The sequence below is a fragment of the Dermacentor albipictus genome, chromosome 2, assembly GCF_038994185.2.
Source record: "Dermacentor albipictus isolate Rhodes 1998 colony chromosome 2, USDA_Dalb.pri_finalv2, whole genome shotgun sequence".
Classification (NCBI taxonomy): Eukaryota; Metazoa; Arthropoda; class Arachnida; order Ixodida; family Ixodidae; genus Dermacentor; species Dermacentor albipictus.
This window is the reverse complement of record NC_091822.1, coordinates 36,992,128-37,013,330: the sequence shown is the minus strand read 5'-3', so window position 1 is coordinate 37,013,330 and position 21,203 is coordinate 36,992,128. Positions and strand designations below refer to the sequence as shown.

Genomic DNA, 21,203 nt, shown 5'->3' with positions numbered 1-21,203 from the left:
GATTTCGTGCTTGCTTTGCGGCGTAGATTGTGAATCATGTAGCGCATAAACCTAAGAACATCTTGCCAAATAAATTATAGTAAATTGTGGTGGATAAACATAAACACTTCATTAGATCACTAGTCGCATTGATTACAAGTGGATCGCCGCTAGTCAAGTCCGAAAACTCGAGGAGAATCACCTTGAGATCCCCTAAATCCCCTAAATCGGCTCCGAAAGCTGCGGCTGAACAATTTAAACTCGAGTAAGTGGCTATGTACTTAAGTTCACAGCGAACGCAGGTTCGCAGACAAGCTTACTGCCGTTTTCAGCATACCGTATGCTCTGAGGCATAGAAAGAAGCAGTACCACCTACCGGATCACTGTAGTGTGTAGGTTTTCGAAACAGTGTGGCAGGAAGCTTGCATTGAAGCGGCCAAGATAAGAACGACATTTCTTGTCCTAATCAACTGGCGCCAAGCTATTCTAGGACTCGATGCCCGTGAAGCAATTGGTTTGGTTCAACGCACGGTGAACGTGACGAATGCCTCCTCTAGGTATAAAATTTTAAAAGATTTCAGGCACGTCTTCTGTGGTTAGGTTGCAGCCTGTTCAGGCAAGCTGGTGCTCTTACAGTTTCTCAGTCAGATCATAGGGTTCCGCTAGCACTAGCGGTAACCTCGGGACTCCAGCGAATGACATGTGCAGGAATTATCGCCAAAGATGATGAGCTCATAGAATTGGTAAGAGCTCTGGTTTTTGTAAAGAGAAAAGACGGCGCTCTCAGGGTTTGCGTAGACACCAGACAAGTTTTTTATTACGGGATTTTATGAGCCAAAACTAAAATCTCATTATGAGACACGCCATAGGGCGGGACTTCGGAATAATTTCAACCACCTGAAGTTCTTTTAACTAAGGCCTAAACTTGAGTACAGGGTCTTTTAGGCATTTTGACCCCATCTAAGTGCGGCCGCCGTGGCGGAGATGTGATCGCGCGACCTCGTGCTTAGACACCAGAAAACTGAAGAAATATGCAAAAAGGCAGCTCTTCCCCTTACCCAGGCGTGAGGACTTTGAAGCAAAGCTGTGAGGCGCTGCCTATTTTAACAGTCTGGATGCAAACTCCGGATTTCTTCAGATGCCCCTGGATGAGGAAACGTCCAGCGTATGCTCGTTCTCGTTGCCTTTCGGCAGATACCAATTTCGAACGCTGTTTTTTGGGATCTCGTCAGCACGAGAGGTGCTTGCACAGGCACTCTGCCAGGTATTTGACGGTCAACCATGCGTTCTTGTATACGAGGGCGAATGAGAAAGTCCTTGCGCCAATTTCTTTTCTACCCAAATTACGGCTGTAAAGTCGAAGATATCCATTCCAAGTGGTAGACCTTTCTTGGAACGAGCCGGCGTTATTTGCCTGTACGTAAGCGGCACGCCGTGGCTATTAGTTTTTCAAGATGGAATTTGTGGTTCACTCGTCCACGGTATACGAGAAACAAAGTGTGATTTGTTTGTTTGTTGGCGCAAGGTACAAACGCCCATAAAAATCCCAAGGTGAAGGCTGCCCACGTATGGGGAAAGGAGCCTCGCTTTGATTGGTATGAAGTTGCAGTTGTGTGAGTTTTCAGTTATTTATTTATTTATTTATTTATTTATTTGGGCAAAACAAATACAGGGTTTCCTTGCAAGGCAAGGCAAAAAGGAGGACCTAATCCTTTGTGACTAAGGCCTTCACCTCGCTAGAGCAGCAGACGTAGCAGTTTACTAATAAAACAAAATACAACTAATACAACAGAGAACATCAAAACTATTTACAGCAAAATTTTAAACACATTGAAAAGTATCAACTGTTTGCAATATAGCAAGTAATTAAATAAATAAAGCACTGCGAAAAATAAGGACATTTTGTTACTAACAAAAGTTATACATTCAGAATATAACATCTATAACAAAAGAATTCCCATGAAACAATTTAAAGTCCATTAACATTCATTAAACATGCTGTGTTCAGAAAATATTATGTTTTGTATTACATATTTAAATTTGTGAATTGTTCTACAATTTATAGCTTCGTCAACAATGTTAGGGTACGTATTACACAAACACCTAGTTTTATATTCGATCGTTTTCGTGCCACATTTTGTCCTTGGTTTCTTTATTACTATTCAAGTGAGACGTAGGCTGTATCCTATGTCTCTACTCAGGTTACGAATTGAAAACAGTTCAGTGTTGGTGGAGATCTCTTTAAATAGTCGTATGCAGATCTTTGTTTTCTAAGAGTCTTAAATATTAGCACTGTTGTAGCCCATGATTTATATACAAGATCCTATGTACTGTTTGGAGAAGTTCAGCAACCTAACAGCTCGCCGTGGCAGTACTGCCAATTTTGCTATACCTCTTTTATTACTATTTCCCCGTACTAAGAGGCAGTAGCTAAGATGCGAGTGCACAAACGAAAAGTATAGTTGTCTGAGAAGCTTGACAAGCACAAAGCATTAGATCCGTTGTAGCAAGCCAACGGATTGTGCAACCTTAGTGCGTACCTTATTTATGTGCTCTGTCCAGCTTAGGTTTTTATGAAATGTAACACCCAGGAACGAATGGCTTGAGACGTGTTCAAGTTGCGATCCACAATAAAAGTGTTTAGGTCGTAATCTATTTGATTATTCTCGGAATAAAAAATTATAAACTTTTATTTTTGCATTTATGTCAAGTTTATTTAGACATAGCACTCACTAAGTTCTTGTAACCAATGAGTTGCGGTAATTTGTAGTTGATGAAGGTAGAAAAAGCGCATAATATCTTATGACCCGTATGGCAATATACAAATGCTAGCAGGGGACTTCGCAAGGCGGGTTCACTTGGAACGAATTCTCAGGACGACACCACTTTCGAGATATAAATTCCAGAATTTTGCAGAGAAATGCGTGGGCGTTCTCGTTAATTTGTTAATAAAACGTCGTTTTATGCACTGAAGCACACATGTAACTGCAACGCCAATGCATTTCCGTGCAAAGTTATCAAATTTATATATCGAAACTGGTGTCGTCCTGAGGATTCTTTCCAAGTGGATCCGCCTTGCGTAGTCCACTGCTATAACTTGTAATTTGCAATATGGGACATAAGATAATTAGCTAAAAGTTAATCAGTGAATTATTTGTAATTAGTCGATTTTGCATTTTAGTTTTTTGTGCAAGTAGTGTCCGCCTCTTTGAGTAAATCGGCTGATAAACTAGAATTGAGCTATCCGCCACAGGCAACCTTGAAAAATTTGTGAAACTGTTCCCTGATACACCCTGTATATATATATATATATGTAAATATAACCGATCGGAGAAGCATACAAGGCGCCGTTCCTGCAAGTGCTTAGTTTACTTCTGGTTGTCGTCTTGTGTCTTCACTCCCGCTGTCTGGGCGCACGAGCCCAAGTGAACCTCTTTGTCTTCATTACAATCGGCCACGCTGAAACTTGTCACTTTGACGAAGGAGGCCCTGGCGGTTGTGAGGGTGCGCGTATGGTCAAACCTACAGTGGACATTACTGGGAAATAGAAGTCGTCATTGTTGTGACCATGGTGAAGTGAGTCGTCGTAGCTGAGCCGTACGGCACACAAACAGCTGCTCCGCCAATCCGCACTGACTGTTGCGGTCTGGTCGAAATTTTCCGAGTCGACTTCTTGCCCAAGGAGCGCATGGATCTAACGCTGGCAATGAAGCAGATGTAAAAAGCATGAATAACCGCATGTTCGTAGCACGAAATAGTATACGTGAAGGGAGAACTAAATTGTGCAACATGCGCCTATAGTCGGATACAGCTGAAGTCTGCAGTGAAGCCCCGCGCACGCCCTCATAACCGCCAATCATTCTTCCTCCACGAGGCTGCAAATAGTTCGTACGTCAATCATTCCCTGTTGCCGATGAGGCAGTAAGCAGAAAAATAAAATAATAAGCGCGTAATTTTGTTTGTTTTTTGGTTGTGTATTATAGTGGAACGATGAAAGCCTAATTCTTTGTTGAAATGAAATACCCTAAAACGCTTGCTACGTTGCAACTATTCATTGTGAAGTTTCACCTAGGTTGGCAGTGAAGTTTCATGAGTAAACCGGGGTCAGCAGTGAAATTAACTGTTCCACAAACTTTTGAAGAGTGGCATGCTCACCCTCCATTCACTTTGTCCATGTCTGTTATTCGCTGGTGGAGTAAAAACCGCATGCTTTTCGTGTACCTTCGTTGCCAACTGCTGTCTTTTTTTATCCTACTACAGTTGCATGTTAACTCTGAGATTAGAAATACGCTGTTTTTACACAGGCCAGCTACTACGCTTCCGCCCCTTGACCTACTTGAAGGCTATGTAGTGTACTGATCTGTGCCAAAGTCTGAGAAATGGAAGTGGCGTGTTCGGATTAGCGGGAACAAGCGCCGCTGCACCCGTTTGTATGTTTTCTGCAGTCATTCTGTTTTATCGTTCAGCTGCTGCGCGATAAAAATTGTCCTATAATTTTTGCGATCTCTTATTGTATATATATTAATTTCGAGCGTTGACCAATTGAACGTACTTAGTTAATCTACGAAACCCGCAGCTTTAAGACACACCCAGCTGCTTTTGTAAAGAATTATGAATTTCGTAAGCACAGCGCCTGTGAAGATCACCAACGTGAAGGCAAATGACGCTTCTTTTAGGCCCGAAGCCCACGTGCCGTGTAGCAAATTTAGGTCATTTATTCGTGCGTTTTTATAGAAAAAGGTCGCTCTAGAAATTCATTTTCGACGCGCCTTTACTGTTTTTCAGAACCAAAATGGTGGAAAGTGCTCTATCTTGTAGTTGAAATCTCGCCGCTCGCTAAGCAGACCAGATAGTCGCTAAATCTGTCGATAACATCACAAAAATTTATTGCAAGTTGACAATAATAAATAAAAGTTGACACAATTTGATGCACTCCGTGTGAACCATCCGCTCTTTCGAGTCTCAAACGGAATGGAACAAATTGCGTACGCTCCGCATGCACGAACCTATTTTTATAAAAATAAACAAAGTAGCAACACTAACCACCCGCTAGTGCCGGATTTATGCATGTGGAGCGGACACAGTTTGTTCCACTCCATCTGACACTTCAAGGAGCGGATCGCTCCCTTTTGCATTGCAGTAACGTCAAACTAAAACACGAAGCTGCTTCTTCATCAGTCTGGGACTTGCTTGGAGATGAACGCAAACCGGGACTCTAGCTGTGTCTGAAAGCACGTGGCGTGTCTACGACGTGGAGCCTTTCTGGTGAAGTTCATTGCAGGATACTCTAAGAACCGGCGAAGAAATGCACAAGCTTTGTTTTCGATGCCGTACAGGTGCGCTACCGTGCACATGCCGGCCAACAGCCTAAACGCACGGTGCCCACGCCTGCTGACTCGGGCGAGTGCGCTTCCCGCGTGTGCCTCTGGAACCGAGACTACTTATTCCGCTTCAGCTTCACCAGGTCCGACCCCTGCGAGGATTTCTACGAGCACGCATGTACGAGCTTCCGGTAAGATGTAGAGGGCGTAGTATTCTGCAAGCACAAATACTCGTGACGTAGCGTGGCAGCTAATGGGAAATTTGGCCACTATAGATGCGGCCGGCTTTTTTGGTCACTGGGCCATTTGACGCTTTTGCGCCAAAACTATGCCAGCTTAAGAAAGTAAATTTGATGCTTCATGACCAGTTGATACTGTATAAACTTACGAATACGGGATTCTTTGGCAACCTTTCAGTGCAGCGCAGATTTGACATTTGTTGCCTTTGCAGATTTCTCAGTTCACTAAATGTTCCAATGCTTGGTTGGGCTCGATAATTTTGAAAAAATAAGTGAAGTATCTTCGCTGATAGCCATGCAATGTACAATTTGGCAAGGGGTTTCAATTTTGTAAATGTCATTATTGCACCATAAAGTTAAACATGCGAGAAAAATACGAGATTACTTGCGTCATTGAACTTGTTGGTGATGCTGAATTGAGGATGATGGCTGTACCTCTTTCGTGCAATCAACCGTTTGAAGCTATATATATATATATATATATATATATATATATATATATATATATATATATATATATATATATATATATATATACCCTTGTTTACCCCACAATCTTGCTGACGGACGCTTTAGTATGGATGGTTGGCTCACAATGTACTACATGGAGTTTAGAGCGAACCTTCCTTAAGTAGTATCATCATATCAAGCGCCAACTACGCAGCCGTTACGAGCCATGTTCAATAAAGGTTAATGGCAGTTCACTTGCTTTTTTTAATAATGCCAAACTTTATTTCTGCGATATCATGTTAATTGTTACGCGCAGAAATAAGCACACGCGATTCATCACGACTCAAACTCGAATTCAAGTTATTCGAAAACACCAAGAATGTAAGCCACCTAAACATTTCGTTTCAGCTGCTGTGCTTTCAATAAAGCAAGTTTAGCAGCAAGGTCAGCTGCTTATCGAAAAAAATAACGACCATACAAAAGCAGGAAACTAACTCTGAAAGCCTTGGTGGAACGCGTAGTTCTGTCGGGACATTGGGAAACGTATCACATGAAGGTGCTCAAACACTTCTTTATTAACTTTCCTTTCAAAGCTACATTTTATGCCTTCACGTCTAATTTTATACGCATACTTGTTATAGCTGTCAGCTCACTTTTGCTAATCCCTAGTATAGCTTGCATTTGCATATAATACCAGCGCTGCGCGCAAAATTTTCCCCACCTATGTAACTCAGTCATGTATATACGCTCTTCAGCGATTTAAAGCGCAAATGATTGCGGCAGCTGCAATCAACCCAAACAAGTCAAGTTTTGCCGACACATTATGCACAACGTTTCCCTTAGTTTCGATAAATATAAATAAGGTAGCTTTCAAGGTTAGCGAAGAAAATCAGGGAAACCAACTGTTATGCATGAGGATATCGAAATAATGAGATTTCAGTAAATATTTTCCACGCTTGTAGTTAGGTAAGGGACGCGAAAATTTCGCCCCACAGTTCACCTAATATCACCCCCTCCCTCTTTATTTAAGTCGCACTAAAAGAGTGCGGATTGTGGTAGTTTATCAACGTGGTAGGCTTCAATAAGCTACTTTCTCTCTCTCTCTCTCTCTCTCTCTCTATATATATATATATATATATATATATATATATATATATATATGTATATATATATCGTTCTTCACGCGGAACGTCGTTCGTACTTCTTCAATATATAAACAATGAGCATCGCATAGTTTACCGAGGAGACCAAGAAATTTATCACAGGCATTATATTACTAATCGAAATTGGGAGTTAACGAGTACCGCAGACTTATTTTCAAAACACAGAGTTAAGCAGCATAATTCTAGTTTTCAGTATGAGTCACCTACAGATTGGCCTCTATTTTGTCTAAATATTAAATATCCCCCGTTTTCGGTCCTTCGACCGAAGCAGTGACACTTTGTAATGGTCTCACATAGCGGCACAAAATGGGCAGAAAACTACAATTTAGCAATCTTCTAACGTCTAATGGACAGACACGCACTTCAAAAGCTTGCCTGCATATTCCCCAGACATTCTCCAGACTTTCCTAAACATAAACATCGTGTTAGATGCTGGTACTTTTTTATTTAGTAACCAAGTGTCTAAAGCACCTGAGATGGACGCGCAAACAAGGCAGTTTGCCTTCCTAAACTCATAATGAATACCCCTTAGAAAGAACGCTCATCCGCAACCGTGTTCCAGGAAGCATCGCAATAGCTTGAGAGTTCCGAGGTTAGAATAACAACTTAGATGATTATCACACGCGCAAACCTTACCGTCATCAAATGGGCTAGGTCGAATTCCGCACAATGAAGCGGCAGGACCTACGAGCGTACTACGGCTGCAAACAGTTGTATATAGGCGTAGGAGGGCTGTCTTTTCTAACGAAACGTGCGCTTATAAGCGGCCCTAGCTGATAAATACGTTATAGAGCAATTACTTTATGGTCAAATGGACGTTAACTGCACAAGAATTGGCTTGCAAAATGCATAGACAAAAAAAATAATTAGGCGAAGACCCTAATAATTTTCAGGCAGTGATAGTTTTCAGGCAGGTGAGCACCCCCACGTCACAGGTCTGCATTGATACCACGTTGTACCCTAATTTTTAGTTTTCTTTGCGGTTTCCTTAGCGATGCTATACGTTTCGGCCACTTCGATTTTGCAATGACCAATGTGAGCAAGTAGCGCGTGCCGACTGCTGCTCGGCGTCGTTGGTTTATCGCACTCTCTCTTCACAATAGTTTGCGTGTGCTCTCTGGCACATGTAATCAGAGTGAGTTTCTTACGTTGGTTTCACACGTTCTCTCTCGTGTATTTAAACATAGCGCAACTGACTTAAACGCTTGACCTCACAATCCGGTTGCTGTGGGTGTTAGGCCGCATTGAGCTCGCAATCTTCGTTGTCATCTCCCGTTGTCCGTTCTTAAGGACGATAATGAGTTGCACCACGGCAAGCACACTGCCCCATCCAAACAAAAGACACCGAAAAGAAATTGTTAACCGCTAAGGAAGCCACGTACAGTGTAGTAACCAAAGGTTTTACTAGAACGTTAGCAAAACGGCCGATTTACGGTTCTTTTTGCACTTGTAACATTACCTAGCGACTGCAAAGTGCTTCGGTTGCTGCCTCCTGGCTTTGCTGATTTCGCTGTTTCTGAAGACCAGTTCGTGGGCCAATCTGGATGCTTTATGCTCTAATATTTTATTGATACTGACAGCTTTGTCCTTTACTTTTTGGTTTGACCGCTTTTCACCACCTAACAAATGCTATCGCACTGCGCAGGACGCCCCTGCATGAATCGGAAGTTTCTAGAGTGGCATCGATGGTTCTATTCACTCTCTGTTGTCACCGAACCTTGTGTAATCGGATGTCATGTACGAGCGACGCGAATGATATAGGGCTTTCTGGAAGACATGCGGGCACGAGCGATTACTCTAAAACCTTGGATGACTGGGCTGCTATTTTGTAGCAATGCCTTATGCCTTATTCTATGGTATTCTTATCATCCACCACACACGGCCGCCTGATCCCGTTGATAATGTGGGCAGACCATCACTCTGACCACTGGCCAAGCACGAAAAGCCTGAAAAAGCATAGAATCGAACAAGGCATCGCTACAAAATACTGGCCCTGATGTATAAAAGCCGGAGCGCTTCACCCTCTGGACATATTTTCTACGATCACCGGCTGTGTTCGCCGCTATCTTTGTTCTTTCAGTGTAGCCTGTGTTTGAGGGCACAGGTTCACCCAATAAAACGCTAGTTTTGTCATTCACTGTTTTGCTGCTTTCTTCACCGTCACTACTACGTGACATCTGGTGGGGGTGCTGGGTGCAAGAAAGAACACCGATCGCGCCGTACAAGCTAGTCTACAAAAGGAACTCGACGACGACTATTGACCCCATCCTGCCGCATGTCACGGACGAAGAAAATGTCGACGTCGCCACCTGTCTCAACCACTCCGAAGAAATCCGACAGCCCGCCCACCTGCGCATCAGGAATTATCAAAGGAGGGACAGCCGACGGTACAATATTGGACGAAGCTACGTCGAGGGCCAGCCCGGCGCCCGTGTTTGGGTTTGAACCCCGATACGCCGACGAGGACTCAGTGGGAAACTATTACGCCGCTATTTGTTACCCTAGCAGATCATCAGGCGCATGGGCGCAGTCGGCTATGAGGTCGTGCCTGGTGGCATTTCGGTATCACAGTGGCGCTGCCCATGACCTGAAATAGTCGATGTTGTGCGGCTTAAGCCCTCCTACCAGCGCTAACGAGCTTTGGCCCTTTGCATAGCTACACTTCCATAAAGGTAAAGTCAGATATTCACCCAATCATAGCAATTGCTACAATAGAAGCCCGTACGGGTTCCTTGAAAGAAAAGCCTGGCAATTGATGAAAAACTCGTCCTGATCCGGAACTCGAACCCGGGACCATGACTTATCCGGGGCAGCCACTCGACCACCTCAGCTAACCAGGCGGCTAGCATATGGCAGGGCGAAGTGCCCTGGCAGGGCATAGCGCCCTGCCTTCTGCTAGCCGGCTGGTTTGCTCAGGTGGTCGAGCGGCTGCCTCGGAAAAGCGGTGGTTTCGGGGTTAAGTCGCGAACCAGGGCGAATATTTCTTCAACTGCGAGGCTTTACTTTCAAGGAACCCGTATGAGTTTCAATTGAAGCAATTGCTACAATTTGGTGGATATTTGACTTTACCGTTATTTTCTCCCTACCTTGCTGGTTTCCGCAGAACTATTAGGTCAAACTATAGCTGAATCTTGGACTTAGCTTCTTCGTTGTTTGTTACTTCTGTTTAACAGGTTTCTTTGTTTTTCATTCTCCAGTTTGTAGCATCTGGACGGCGCTTCTTGAGAGGGGGGCATTGGCACGTGTACTTTTGTATCTTTTTTCGGGTGTCCGCTTTTTGCCTCCTAACAAACGTTATCGCACCGCGCAGTACGCGCGTCCATGTATCGGAAGTTTCTCGAATGTTATATCCGCTCTCTATTGTCACCGAAACTTTCGTAATCTGATTTCATGTATGAGCGACACAATGGTGTTGAACAATAAAGAAAGACATTCAACAAGAACGGACACTCCGATATTGCGGAATCGACTGTAGCGCAATAAGCAGACAGGATTAACTCCTGTCGGTTTCGGCTTCGTGCGTGGGCGTTTTGAGCGCTAGCTGGCATGCACTACGCCGGCTTCGCTACTCGGAGCATCCTTGTCTTCGCTTCTACTGCTCAATCGCGCGCGGTCATAGTGCGAAATTATTTACTTATTTAAAGGGATTGCTAACAACCTTTAGACGCCTCCATCCAATCTGTGCCACGTGCAATTTCGTAAAATAAACGCAGAAGGTCTTGTAAAGAATGAAATGTTTATTTCGCTCCATATAAATGATCGTTCCGCGCTTCTTGTGCGTCAATCCAACGTTGTGGCACTAGGTAAGCAGCAGCAGTACCCTTACGAAGCTCCACCAAGCGGCATCACCTGAAAAACTTTAAATTACAAGCTTGTATCATTTAGGTATTCAGCCCTTGGAGGAGTACTGCATGTAGAGTGGAAACGTGCGACAGTAGTGAATGGAAGACATTACAAACAAAAGCAATTCACTTTTACATACATGGCACCGAACATAGTCGTCTCATTCCTAGCCGTACTATAAATTATGGAAAAACATATGATGTCCAAGCATTTCCCCCATTCCCGGCCATTATTTGCTTCACTTTAGAAAACAAATGCACGGGTGACTGCGCGTTTCCAAAAGAACTTGGTCTCAGCCGATGCCACAATACGCTGCATATACAGAGGTGGCCAAACACAGGCTATCAGCCAGACCATGCTAGACGCTCGCACAATGTCTTCTACTCGCACTCAAAAGAACTGCGTGGTTCCAAAGCCTGTTTTCAGTCATTCAGAATGAAAAGCTTTTGAGTTCTTGGTTTTCGAGGGCCTCGGTGTCATCTTTTGCACGTTCTTCCAGCGCAAGCAAAAAACTCCAGTGTTGTGACTCTTGAAACACTGAAACTAGAAAACCTATGTGAAAAAATAAATGATCTAAAATTTTTAATCAGAATACCGGCATACAAGTAACATTTTCGGTTCAGATATTTTTCCTGCGCAGAAAGAACAAATGTTCTTTTCTTGCATTTCTCAATTTATTAGTTCTTTCTTGGAGACCCTTACCAACCAGTGATTCTAGCAGAAGGCTTGGCAAGGTTGTGCAAACCAGCTGGTATGTCGTGAGGAATGGCGTTGTTCGCTTGAACGCGGGGGTTGCGTCCGAGTTTCTTTTTTTTATTTCATTGCGTGTTACTTCAAAGTGTGGCGTGCACTTCACTTCACGCTTGGCGTGACCAAGCGTACTGCATCCGTAGGCGAAAGGTGTGAGTGCAGTTTTTTTTCTTTATCGGACAAGTTCATGCTGTGGCATCCGACGCGCTTGTCTTGCCGTGACGATAAATTCGGAACGCTCCGCGAAAAAACCTCGCGTTTTTTTCACTTACTCTCCGTAGCATAGGCTCTGAGCGTCCGAGGTGCAGCAAAATGAGTACGAGGAACGTTTTCTAAGTCATAATGTGAGGCAATGTTGTCAGATAATTGTTGAATATGAATACAAGCTGTGGCAATGTATTACGAATGATCGCTCGTAGACAGCAGCTTCCTAAGGAAGCTGCTGGCAAAATTGCCGTCAATAACAGCCTAATTACGTACGACATACGCCACTCCTGATAGTTAAAGGACACGCTGGTGTATCAGTTGAGACGAGACGCAAGCTCGCCTGAGCTTCGCAAGAAAAATAACTGCTGTCGTAGCAGCCGTAATGCCGGAAGCTAAATATATCCATAAATTCGCACCAAGCAGCGTGCGATCTTGACGTCACTGCCATTTCCGGTTACGATGTCGCTTTTTTCTTTTTCCATTTTTGCTTGCTGTTTGTTGCCCCCACGATACGTAGATGACGACGGTTTCAACGAGCCCCATTTTCTTAACATGTGGGCTTCTATGCAACCTTCGCTACCAGTTTACAAACACCCTGCATGGCGTGCCGCTAACTTGTTGCTACGTAGCACAAGAAAAGTAATTCGCACAGTATCAGTCTATTTATAAAACACTTTTTCATTTTAGCGGAGTAAAAAAAAGTATAAGTGAAAAAGTACATAGTGAATGAGTGCTGTATCTGTGCGTATGCTTATATATATGTATGAATATGTACATGTGTATACATATTTTGCTGCCTGTCTATTAGCGGCAATCTGTTAAACTGCCGTTCTTTCTTTTTCTTTTTATTTTTTATGTGACAATGTATTTACATGCCTTGTATAGCCCCTCCTGCATGGGCCATAACTGTTCGCCTGCAGTATTCTGAAATAAATAAAATAAATAAATAAAACGGTGTCTGTAAGTTCATTTCGGATTCTAATTTTCCGATGCTCGCGTCGGCTAATGGATACGAATAACACTAGCGCTGACGCGTTTCCTGTTGCCAGTTTTCATCAAGTGTCCCCTCTAGCTGAATTTCTTTCCCCATGCTAGAACTTCTGGAAGACACGCGAGCACCAGCGATTAGTGGAACTTTCGATGACTGATGCATAAAAGCTGACGCGCTTTACTCGCTAAGCAGATTTTCGACAATCGCCGACTGTGTGCGCCGCTATCGTTGTTGTTTCAGGGTAGTCTGTTTTCGCGGGCACAGGTTGGCCAAGAAAACACGAGTTTTGTCATTCACTTTCGCTGCCTTCTTCACTGTCACTACTACGTGACAATACAGTTTTGAACACTGCCAATTGGAAACATCTGTTTTGTTAGAACAGTGAGTCGTCGGCCACGCTGTCATTCCATGAGGTACTGTACCTCCATCATGTTTGCGCAGAATTGTACCCAAACTTCACTAAATGAAATAGACGAAACAGCATCAAAGAATAAGAGCGTATGCAGACGGCCGACAATGCTTTCAAGCGTTCCAGGAGCACGAAGTCTCCTAAGGCGCCCTAACTGGCACTATTAATTACAAAGTTTTTCTTATTGGTCGTTATAGAGGTGTGATTACAGAAGCCTCTCGAAGACGCGTTAAATGAGAATGCGCTTGCGAGAGACAAAGCAAACGGTCTACAAGAGTCACTCGTCCCTTTCCGTGAACAAAGAACGAACTTGAGCGGTCATTGCACCTAACTGTTCGCAGAACACATGCGCTTCTTTGCTTTGGCTATTTCACATTTTTGTTAACTTGTGGATCGCAGTTCTGACTTTGACGTTTTCTAATTGCGAAGTGCTGCAGCAGAAGCGCATTTCCACCAATCACTTAAGTGAATCAGTAGCACAGCGTAATTGTTTCATTTGTAGAATTGTGAGAAGCACAAGCCGTGATATCGGATCTATTGGCACCAAATATCCGTTTTTCTTGCAGCGTAAGCGTGAATTGACGCTATGAAAGCAGATGCAGCTGTCGTTGCAGCAGTGACGACCAGGCCGATGGCGCTCGCAGCGCCGTCTCAGGCACGCTGCACTCAGCACACATAGAATGAGCGTTGATGCGAGGCAAGCACACAGTCATATGTTCAGCGTGCTTATGCTGAAACATGGCTAAACCACTGAGATGTGTTGGACGTACTTCTATATAATAACTTCCTGATCCGCCTAACGTAACTGTTTAAAAACCTTCAAGCGATAGGTCGGACGCGCCTTAAGCCATAGGTTAGCAGAAAAGCAGGAGAACTGGCATATAAAGTTCTTGAGTCCGTCCAGTTGCAATAACAGCTTGGCCGTAAAACTACACATTGTGCAATTATTTCAATGCGTAAAAAATATATTGTCGAGAACATTGCGCAACAAATCTTTTTACAGCTTAAGCGGCAAACACAACGCGTAAATACGTGCTGTCGTGAATTGACGATAAAAGATTGACTGTGGCTGTGATTGTCTCTCAAAACTATTGAGCGAACGTTGTTTCATGCTGCGTTTTCAAACAACGCTAGTCCATTTCATTTCCATTAGACATTGCACGCCATGCTTTCATGTTAGGAAACGTCACCGGTGCTGTATTCAATATTTTCAGAAGTCTGCATTGAGATGAACTGTGGCCTCAGAAACCTCCTTGTAAAAGCCTGAAATGCGCGATATCTTCACTACCCATTGCTTGGCAGCTTTGCTGTAGAAACTTGCGAAATGAGCATCTGAATTCTATGTATTCTGAGCCCCGTTTAGTTAACGAGCATGTCAGTACGACAGACCGAGAAGTTGCTTGTGTTCGCAGCACCTACAGTGCCAACCCGGAGCGTTAAAAGGAGCGCAGGCCACGCTACTGAACATTAGCGCAACAATTTGAGTTTCTTTGTGCATCACGGAGTATGCTCTCTTGACCCTCTGCCAACCCGCCTACTTGCGTGTGTTGCAATGGCAACGATTCAATACAGCCCATCCGCTACGACGCGAATACGTATAGATTATGCTGTGGACCTCGCTGAACACGCGTTCCTGAGTCCTCCTAATATCAGTTGCGAATCCGCGCCAAGCTGACCTTCATCCACAATTTTCCATGCAGCGTGGTTTCACAAATGTGAATCTGAACCATTTCTGACGTAATAGTGGACCTGCATCTAGTCGTAAAAGTCCGTTATTTGCATTCACCTTGTCCAAGTTTGATTTTGGTCATTCTGCGTCATTGTAAACCCGGCTCAGTGTGCTTTTCGTGAGTCCGCGACCGATAGAAGCACGGTATGACTTCTGATGAACGGTTTCGAATGAGCTCATCGGAGTTGTGCTTTGATGATTGTGAGCTCTCTTGAGCGCTGCGCTAAAATTTGGCGAGTGACGATCAGTGGGTTCTGTCTGTTTCTTTTCTTTTTTTCTTTGCTGACTGATGTGATGGAGGTCCTTAAACCATTTGTGCCAAGACATCAGCTAAATTTTAATAATTTTGGTGCCGAATGTTGTTTTCACATTGTAACTGCATTCTTGCATTCTTGGGTTGCTTTATTTCAATCTTGACGATGGTGTACTCTATAAAGAGCCAGAACCCATGCAGTTGAAATGTATATGCTATATTTTGAGACTTCGTAAAAATCAAAAACCTACATGAATGGCCAAATGATACGTTATGCCGGCCAGCTTAGCCTTCTGGTAGCAAAACTAGCAACTTAGTGGCAATCATTTTGTTGGGAGCTATTTTTACTACTTCAGTGTGTTACCTATGACTTCGCTGCAGCTGAAGCGGAAGGGCTTCGGCGCTGCTTTTTCAGTCACACACGGTGCTAATATATTTACTCATGGGAAGTAATATGCGATATTTGACGATGGATGCAGGCGTAAAACAATAAGCATTCAGCATTTAGTTTAGCGGTTGTTGATATATTGAACATAATCCTAGCCTGTCTTGCAACGACAGTCAGTTTTTAGAATCAGTAATATGTTGTATCATTTGTTGGGTAAAATTATTGTTAGAAGTTTGTGATCTATCGCGATATGGGGTAAACTTGTGGTTCCCAAACGGGGGTTGCTCTCTTTTTAATCAATTGCTGATCTCGTTTCCAAAAGGAAGAATCTCCGTCTTTGCCGTTCCGTCTTATTTCGCACTTTTAAAATTATAATAAACTGTTGCCTGAATGACACCTGCATATAAAAATTAACACAAGAAAAGAAAGATAAATATACTGATATTGTAACTCCATATAACTCCATAACTCCATACATGCAAACTGCCTGTGAAGATTTTTTTAATTAGCAAAAATATATTGCTGAAATAAGTGTAAAAAATCATCACAGACGTTTTCAGAACACATATCATTTTAACATACACGTACACCCAACGCACTTTGTAGAGCATGCCTGCATTCATCTTCTTGCCGCACTACAAAGGTGCAATCAATCGGATGCTGTAGTCGGAAACACACTTGTCTAGAGGGACCAAGTGACCTGTGGCGAACTGCGCCAGCGTCCGCAGGTACTATCTCGCGGTAGCTGCTAGGTTCCACATATGCTTATCCTATAGCGCAATGACCTAGTAGGCGGCATGCCTATGCACCGTCTCAGTCAGCCATAGGACTGTTCTTGTTTGCGAAAGATTACGTACATATTGGTTGATGGACAATTCTGGATAACAGTCATTCAATCTGTACGCGTAATATTATCCATGCATCACTGACCTCATCTTTTGGTAGAAATTACGCACGAAAATCTGCTTCGGGAAGTAAGTATTAAGCACGATACAAAAATAAGGTATGCACATAATCCTTCTTGCTATCTTTATTACTCATCTACGTTTGGCTCTGATTACATGAACGGCATCATAGACTTGAGAGAAAAACTGTAATGCGTTGGTATTGGCAACCAACTTAGCAAAGCGGCTTACATAAGAAAAATACATGTTCCAATTTTAATTATTAGCAAGTGACAATTTTGCTGCACGTTTAAAAGTACAGTGGGGGGTAACGGGTTAAAGCCGTCCAACGTCTTTTACGCAGCGCTGAATTATGCGTATCCTTTACACTACGAAACAATGTGGCTTTTCCCTTAATATTTGTGTGTGCTGCTCCTAGTGATAGATGGTGTGTTGTGGCACTCGATGAGTTATCACTTATTGTCATGGCTTCGACGCCTGCGTTCTTGCTAGATATCAACTCCGTGTCAATAGTTTCGGGTGATGTCTCCCCTCATCTCTTGTTCTACTTCACGCATCAGCTAACAGTTTATCACACCCAAACCGTCTTTACAACAACGGCACATGTTATTAGCTTTCAGCGCTAGAATAACATTTGCTAAACTGCTTTCGTAGTATCAAGCGCTTATATAGATTGAAAAGAGTCGCATAGCCGCTCTGTATAAGAAAAGTGCTTAAACGTGCACCGGATTTGTTAAACATAATTCCTGAGGCATGGAAAGCTGAAATAAGTTATTTGAAATGCTTCCTATTGTTTCAGGTATAGCGCAGGGCACTTCGCACAGCAGCCGTACCCTCGCTGGAGCACCGGACAGCTCCTTCTTGATTTTGATAGGTTCTTCGTGAGATTCCTCGCTGCCAAAGGACGACACCCGAGACCCTTCGATAGCAACTTCCTTGTTCAGGCTATATGGGTACACGAGAAGTGCATGACAGCAAGTGGCATGGGGGACGCGCTGCACGCATGGGCCAAAATCCTCGATGTCCTGGGGCTCAGTGGGTGGCCACTCCTCAAGTTTGCCGGTGACCTAGTGACACTCGTGTCCAGCGGAGATCGATACTTGATGCTTCATACGCTATATCGGGTCATCCTCCTGCGAAGTGCCCACCGACACGGCCCACCGCAAATCATACTCAAAAGACCACTCACGTACTTGGAGCACTACGTTTCCCGGTCGCGATCTGCCACTGCGAAACGGTACGAAGACATTATCGTCCATGCTCTGAACCTTTTTGGGAACAAGACCGTCGGCGATATAGCGGGCAGACAAATATTGAGGCTGGAAGAAGCGCTGCAGAGACTGACGTACCTAGACAGCAAGCACGCTGAATACCCCCCGAACGACCTGTGGTCCATCAACACTTTGCCGAAGAGCGAGCACTGGGACTGGCTGAGATACTTGAGACTTCTTTTCAAGACGGATACGCACATAACTGAATCCTCTGTCGTGTACCTGGAGGATCCTTTGTTTTTTACTCGGCTGAGTTCTATTTTCAAAACGAAGGACAATGAAACCGCAGTAGCCAACTATGTAGGCCTCAAGGCTCTGATCACTATTTCACCGTTCATGCCGGCCGAGTATAGAACGCTCTACGAATTCGACCTCGGATCCGACATCGATCACTTTGATACGCAGCTCGCGGCGTGTAGCGTATTGCTAGAAAAGATGTACCGCTATGGTGTCGGCATAGCGGCCAAGCTAACGTCAAACAGGGAGCTCGCGAATGTGTACAGGACGCACCGCGACGACCAGCTCGGCGCGATATTCAACAAGAGTCGCGCGACAATCCGCGACATGCTGCAATTGCGACGTTCTTGGTTCGCCAAAGATGACATCGCTACAGCGCAGCGAAAGCTGGAAAACATGACCTTTGTTTTCGGCACGCAGGACAGCTTCGTACAATATGAAGACTATCGGCACACACCCACGTTGGCGCTGAAATCTGATGGCGTGCTAGAGACCGTGTTCGCAATCTTCTCATATGCCTCCTCTATCTACTGGAGTGTTCTCGGTAATGGTGTTGGCGGAAATGTCACCGCAGCGTACGACAATGCATACACAGCGTCTGTTTTCGAATGGGGCAGCGAGTACCAGCCTACGAACAACCTAGTCTTTGCCCCGAACGGACTGGTGGGCTTCCTGAGCACCATCTCAAGCACGATTCCCTTTCAGCTTTACCCCGCGATTGCGGCGCCTCTGCTGAAGGCATTGTTGCAGCCGCTTTTGCGCAGCAACTCTCTCTTCGACGACCGTATGTCCCGGAGAAAATGGTGGAGCGCACAGTCTATTGCTGCGTACGAGAACGTCACTCAGTGCCTGCGACGCCAGTATGAGGCGGCCGAACATACCAGCAGAGCGAGCAATGCCACATCGTGGGCGCCATTCAGGTTTAGCGTGGCGCGTCTAGAGGAAGACTTTCTCGACAATGCAGTGTTATGGCCGCTCTACGAGCTGTACGAACAAGCCCTCATAGAATATAACGCCACGCGGCTTTACTATACTCTGCCGTTAGTCCACGTGTCCGCCAGAGAGATGTTCTTCTACAATTACGCCGGGGTCTTTTGTGATAATGCCGTCGCTTCCACCCGAAAGCTTCGTCAAAGCTTGGGGATGAGCCCGGCCAAGCTACGCCTTAATGTGGCTTTAAATAACTTTCCGCCCTTCCTGAAAACTTTTTCGTGCACCAAAAAGAAGCAGGAGCGCTGCGAAGTATGGAAACAATTTGGTTGATGCGTAGAATGATGAACGCTTTCTTCACACTGAGCAGAATTTAACCATATTTGTTTGTTGAATTTTGTTTTATTTATTTATTTTTGTTCCTTTCGATTTCACTTGTGAAAAAGATATGTGACCATTTCCATCAAAAAAAGAAGAAAACACTACTATATTTTTGTTTCTGCTTTGCGTACCTGCGGAAAGTGATGCTGTAATTGAGGTCATAGCGCGGGATTCACAGGAATACGAAATACGACAGGATGTTCGCTAACTATGAACTAATTTAATTTCCGAAGAGCAAGGTACTTATACCGGCAAAACGAGTAGAAATCATCACAAGCGCAAAACAATATTTTCCAGATTGGCTATTTCTCCCCAGAGAAATCGACGGGACAATGCCGCAGTTAGCACCCTCTTGTGCAATGAAGCTTGCTTCGACAATTTTTCGCGCATCCTTATCCCTATTCTTAAACACGACGAAACAATCCTTAAACATTTTTTTACACCCGCAATAGTCACAGTGCACAGATACATGCTCATCTCGTTAACAGTTAATTTTTTGCATATGTAAAGCCACCGATCCGCTTAAAAGAGCCGCCGAGGATACGCGAAGAATCCCCAGCCGCCGTTTGTGCACTGTATAGGAACCTTGGTGTATCACTTCCCTTTCTCATGCCGCAAGGTGTACATAGGCCAGACAGGTAGATGCCTCAATCACAGGTCAAGGGCAATTTAGCATAAGCTGAACTGTTATCGAGACGGGCATGTCTCCGTGCACTGTGACGATCGCGGGTGTACACCACTGTTTAAGGATTGTTCCGTCTTGTTCAGAAATACGCATAAGGATACGCGGGAAATTATCGAAGTAAGCTTGATTGCAGAACAGGGTGCTTGCTGGCAACGTCAGTGCCTCGTGCACTACTGTGAGCAGAAGAGAATTCGCCCATCTCTAAATGGTTGCTTTGTACGTGCGATGATTTCTAATCGTTTTGTAGGTATGAGTATCATGTTCTTTTGATATAAAACCACTTCATAGTTAGCAAATGTTCTGACGTCTTTCTTATGCGTGTGAATACAGCGCTCTGACCATGATTACGGAAACAAGCCCACTAGCCCGAAAATTTGCATTCCTAAAGTGATGCTATTTGCGTTCTTGCTTCGTAGAGGCAGGGGAGCTATTTCAGCCGTATACGGACGAAGCGCATGGATCCTAGCTAATCCAGGCTTATTGCACAACTGAATGATTGTCTGCTATAGGAGAGTTAATGAAGCAAGTTTTACAAATGCGAAAAACTGGACCTTTGTCAGTGAACCTGTTGAAGACGGTACAATGACTTGCTTGATGAAAGCTCATGGACGATATTATTTCATTATGTTTACACCTGCAGCGTCAAACCAACAGAAGACAGCACAACTTTTTAGGCACGAAAAGCTATCTTGTTTACCTTGCAAGAATACTGCCGAGGTGGAGGAAGTGTGGCACAGTTTGTGAACGGTGCAAAATCTAAAGTCAGCTTACTTATGGAGAATATCTACGCACATTAAAGAAGTACGGCCATGAAGCACATGCCCACTCGGATTGCGTTGTATGCCAGATCCTGATGTCACAAGCAGTAACAGTGGAACTTTTATAGCTGCTCACTTGCGTTAAGCATAATACTACATGTACGAGCCGTAGATGAGTATACCGAGGACTCAAAGTCGTCTGCAGAATACAGGGAAGCCTGTAGCATTTAGTAGAGTCGGGTGCACGCTCAGAAAGTGGTGCGTCCACTATACCAATTCTGACCACATTTACGTACTGAGGGTACTACGACTTC

At 44.2% G+C, this 21,203-nt stretch overlaps 1 protein-coding gene across 1 annotated transcript in view; it reads left to right on the top strand.

Annotated features, from left to right (window-relative positions):
- Positions 1–19,555, top strand: part of LOC139055368 (neprilysin-2-like) — a 28,648-nt gene extending 9,093 nt beyond the window's left edge. Inside the window, exons 2-3 of the mRNA XM_070532802.1 lie at positions 5,316–5,491; positions 17,427–19,555. Coding sequence (XP_070388903.1) covers positions 5,316–5,491; positions 17,427–19,398 — 2,148 coding nt within the window. The 3' untranslated portion in view covers positions 19,399–19,555. The remainder of the gene's footprint in view (positions 1–5,315; positions 5,492–17,426) is intronic.
- The last annotated feature ends 1,648 nt before the right edge of the window (positions 19,556–21,203 follow it).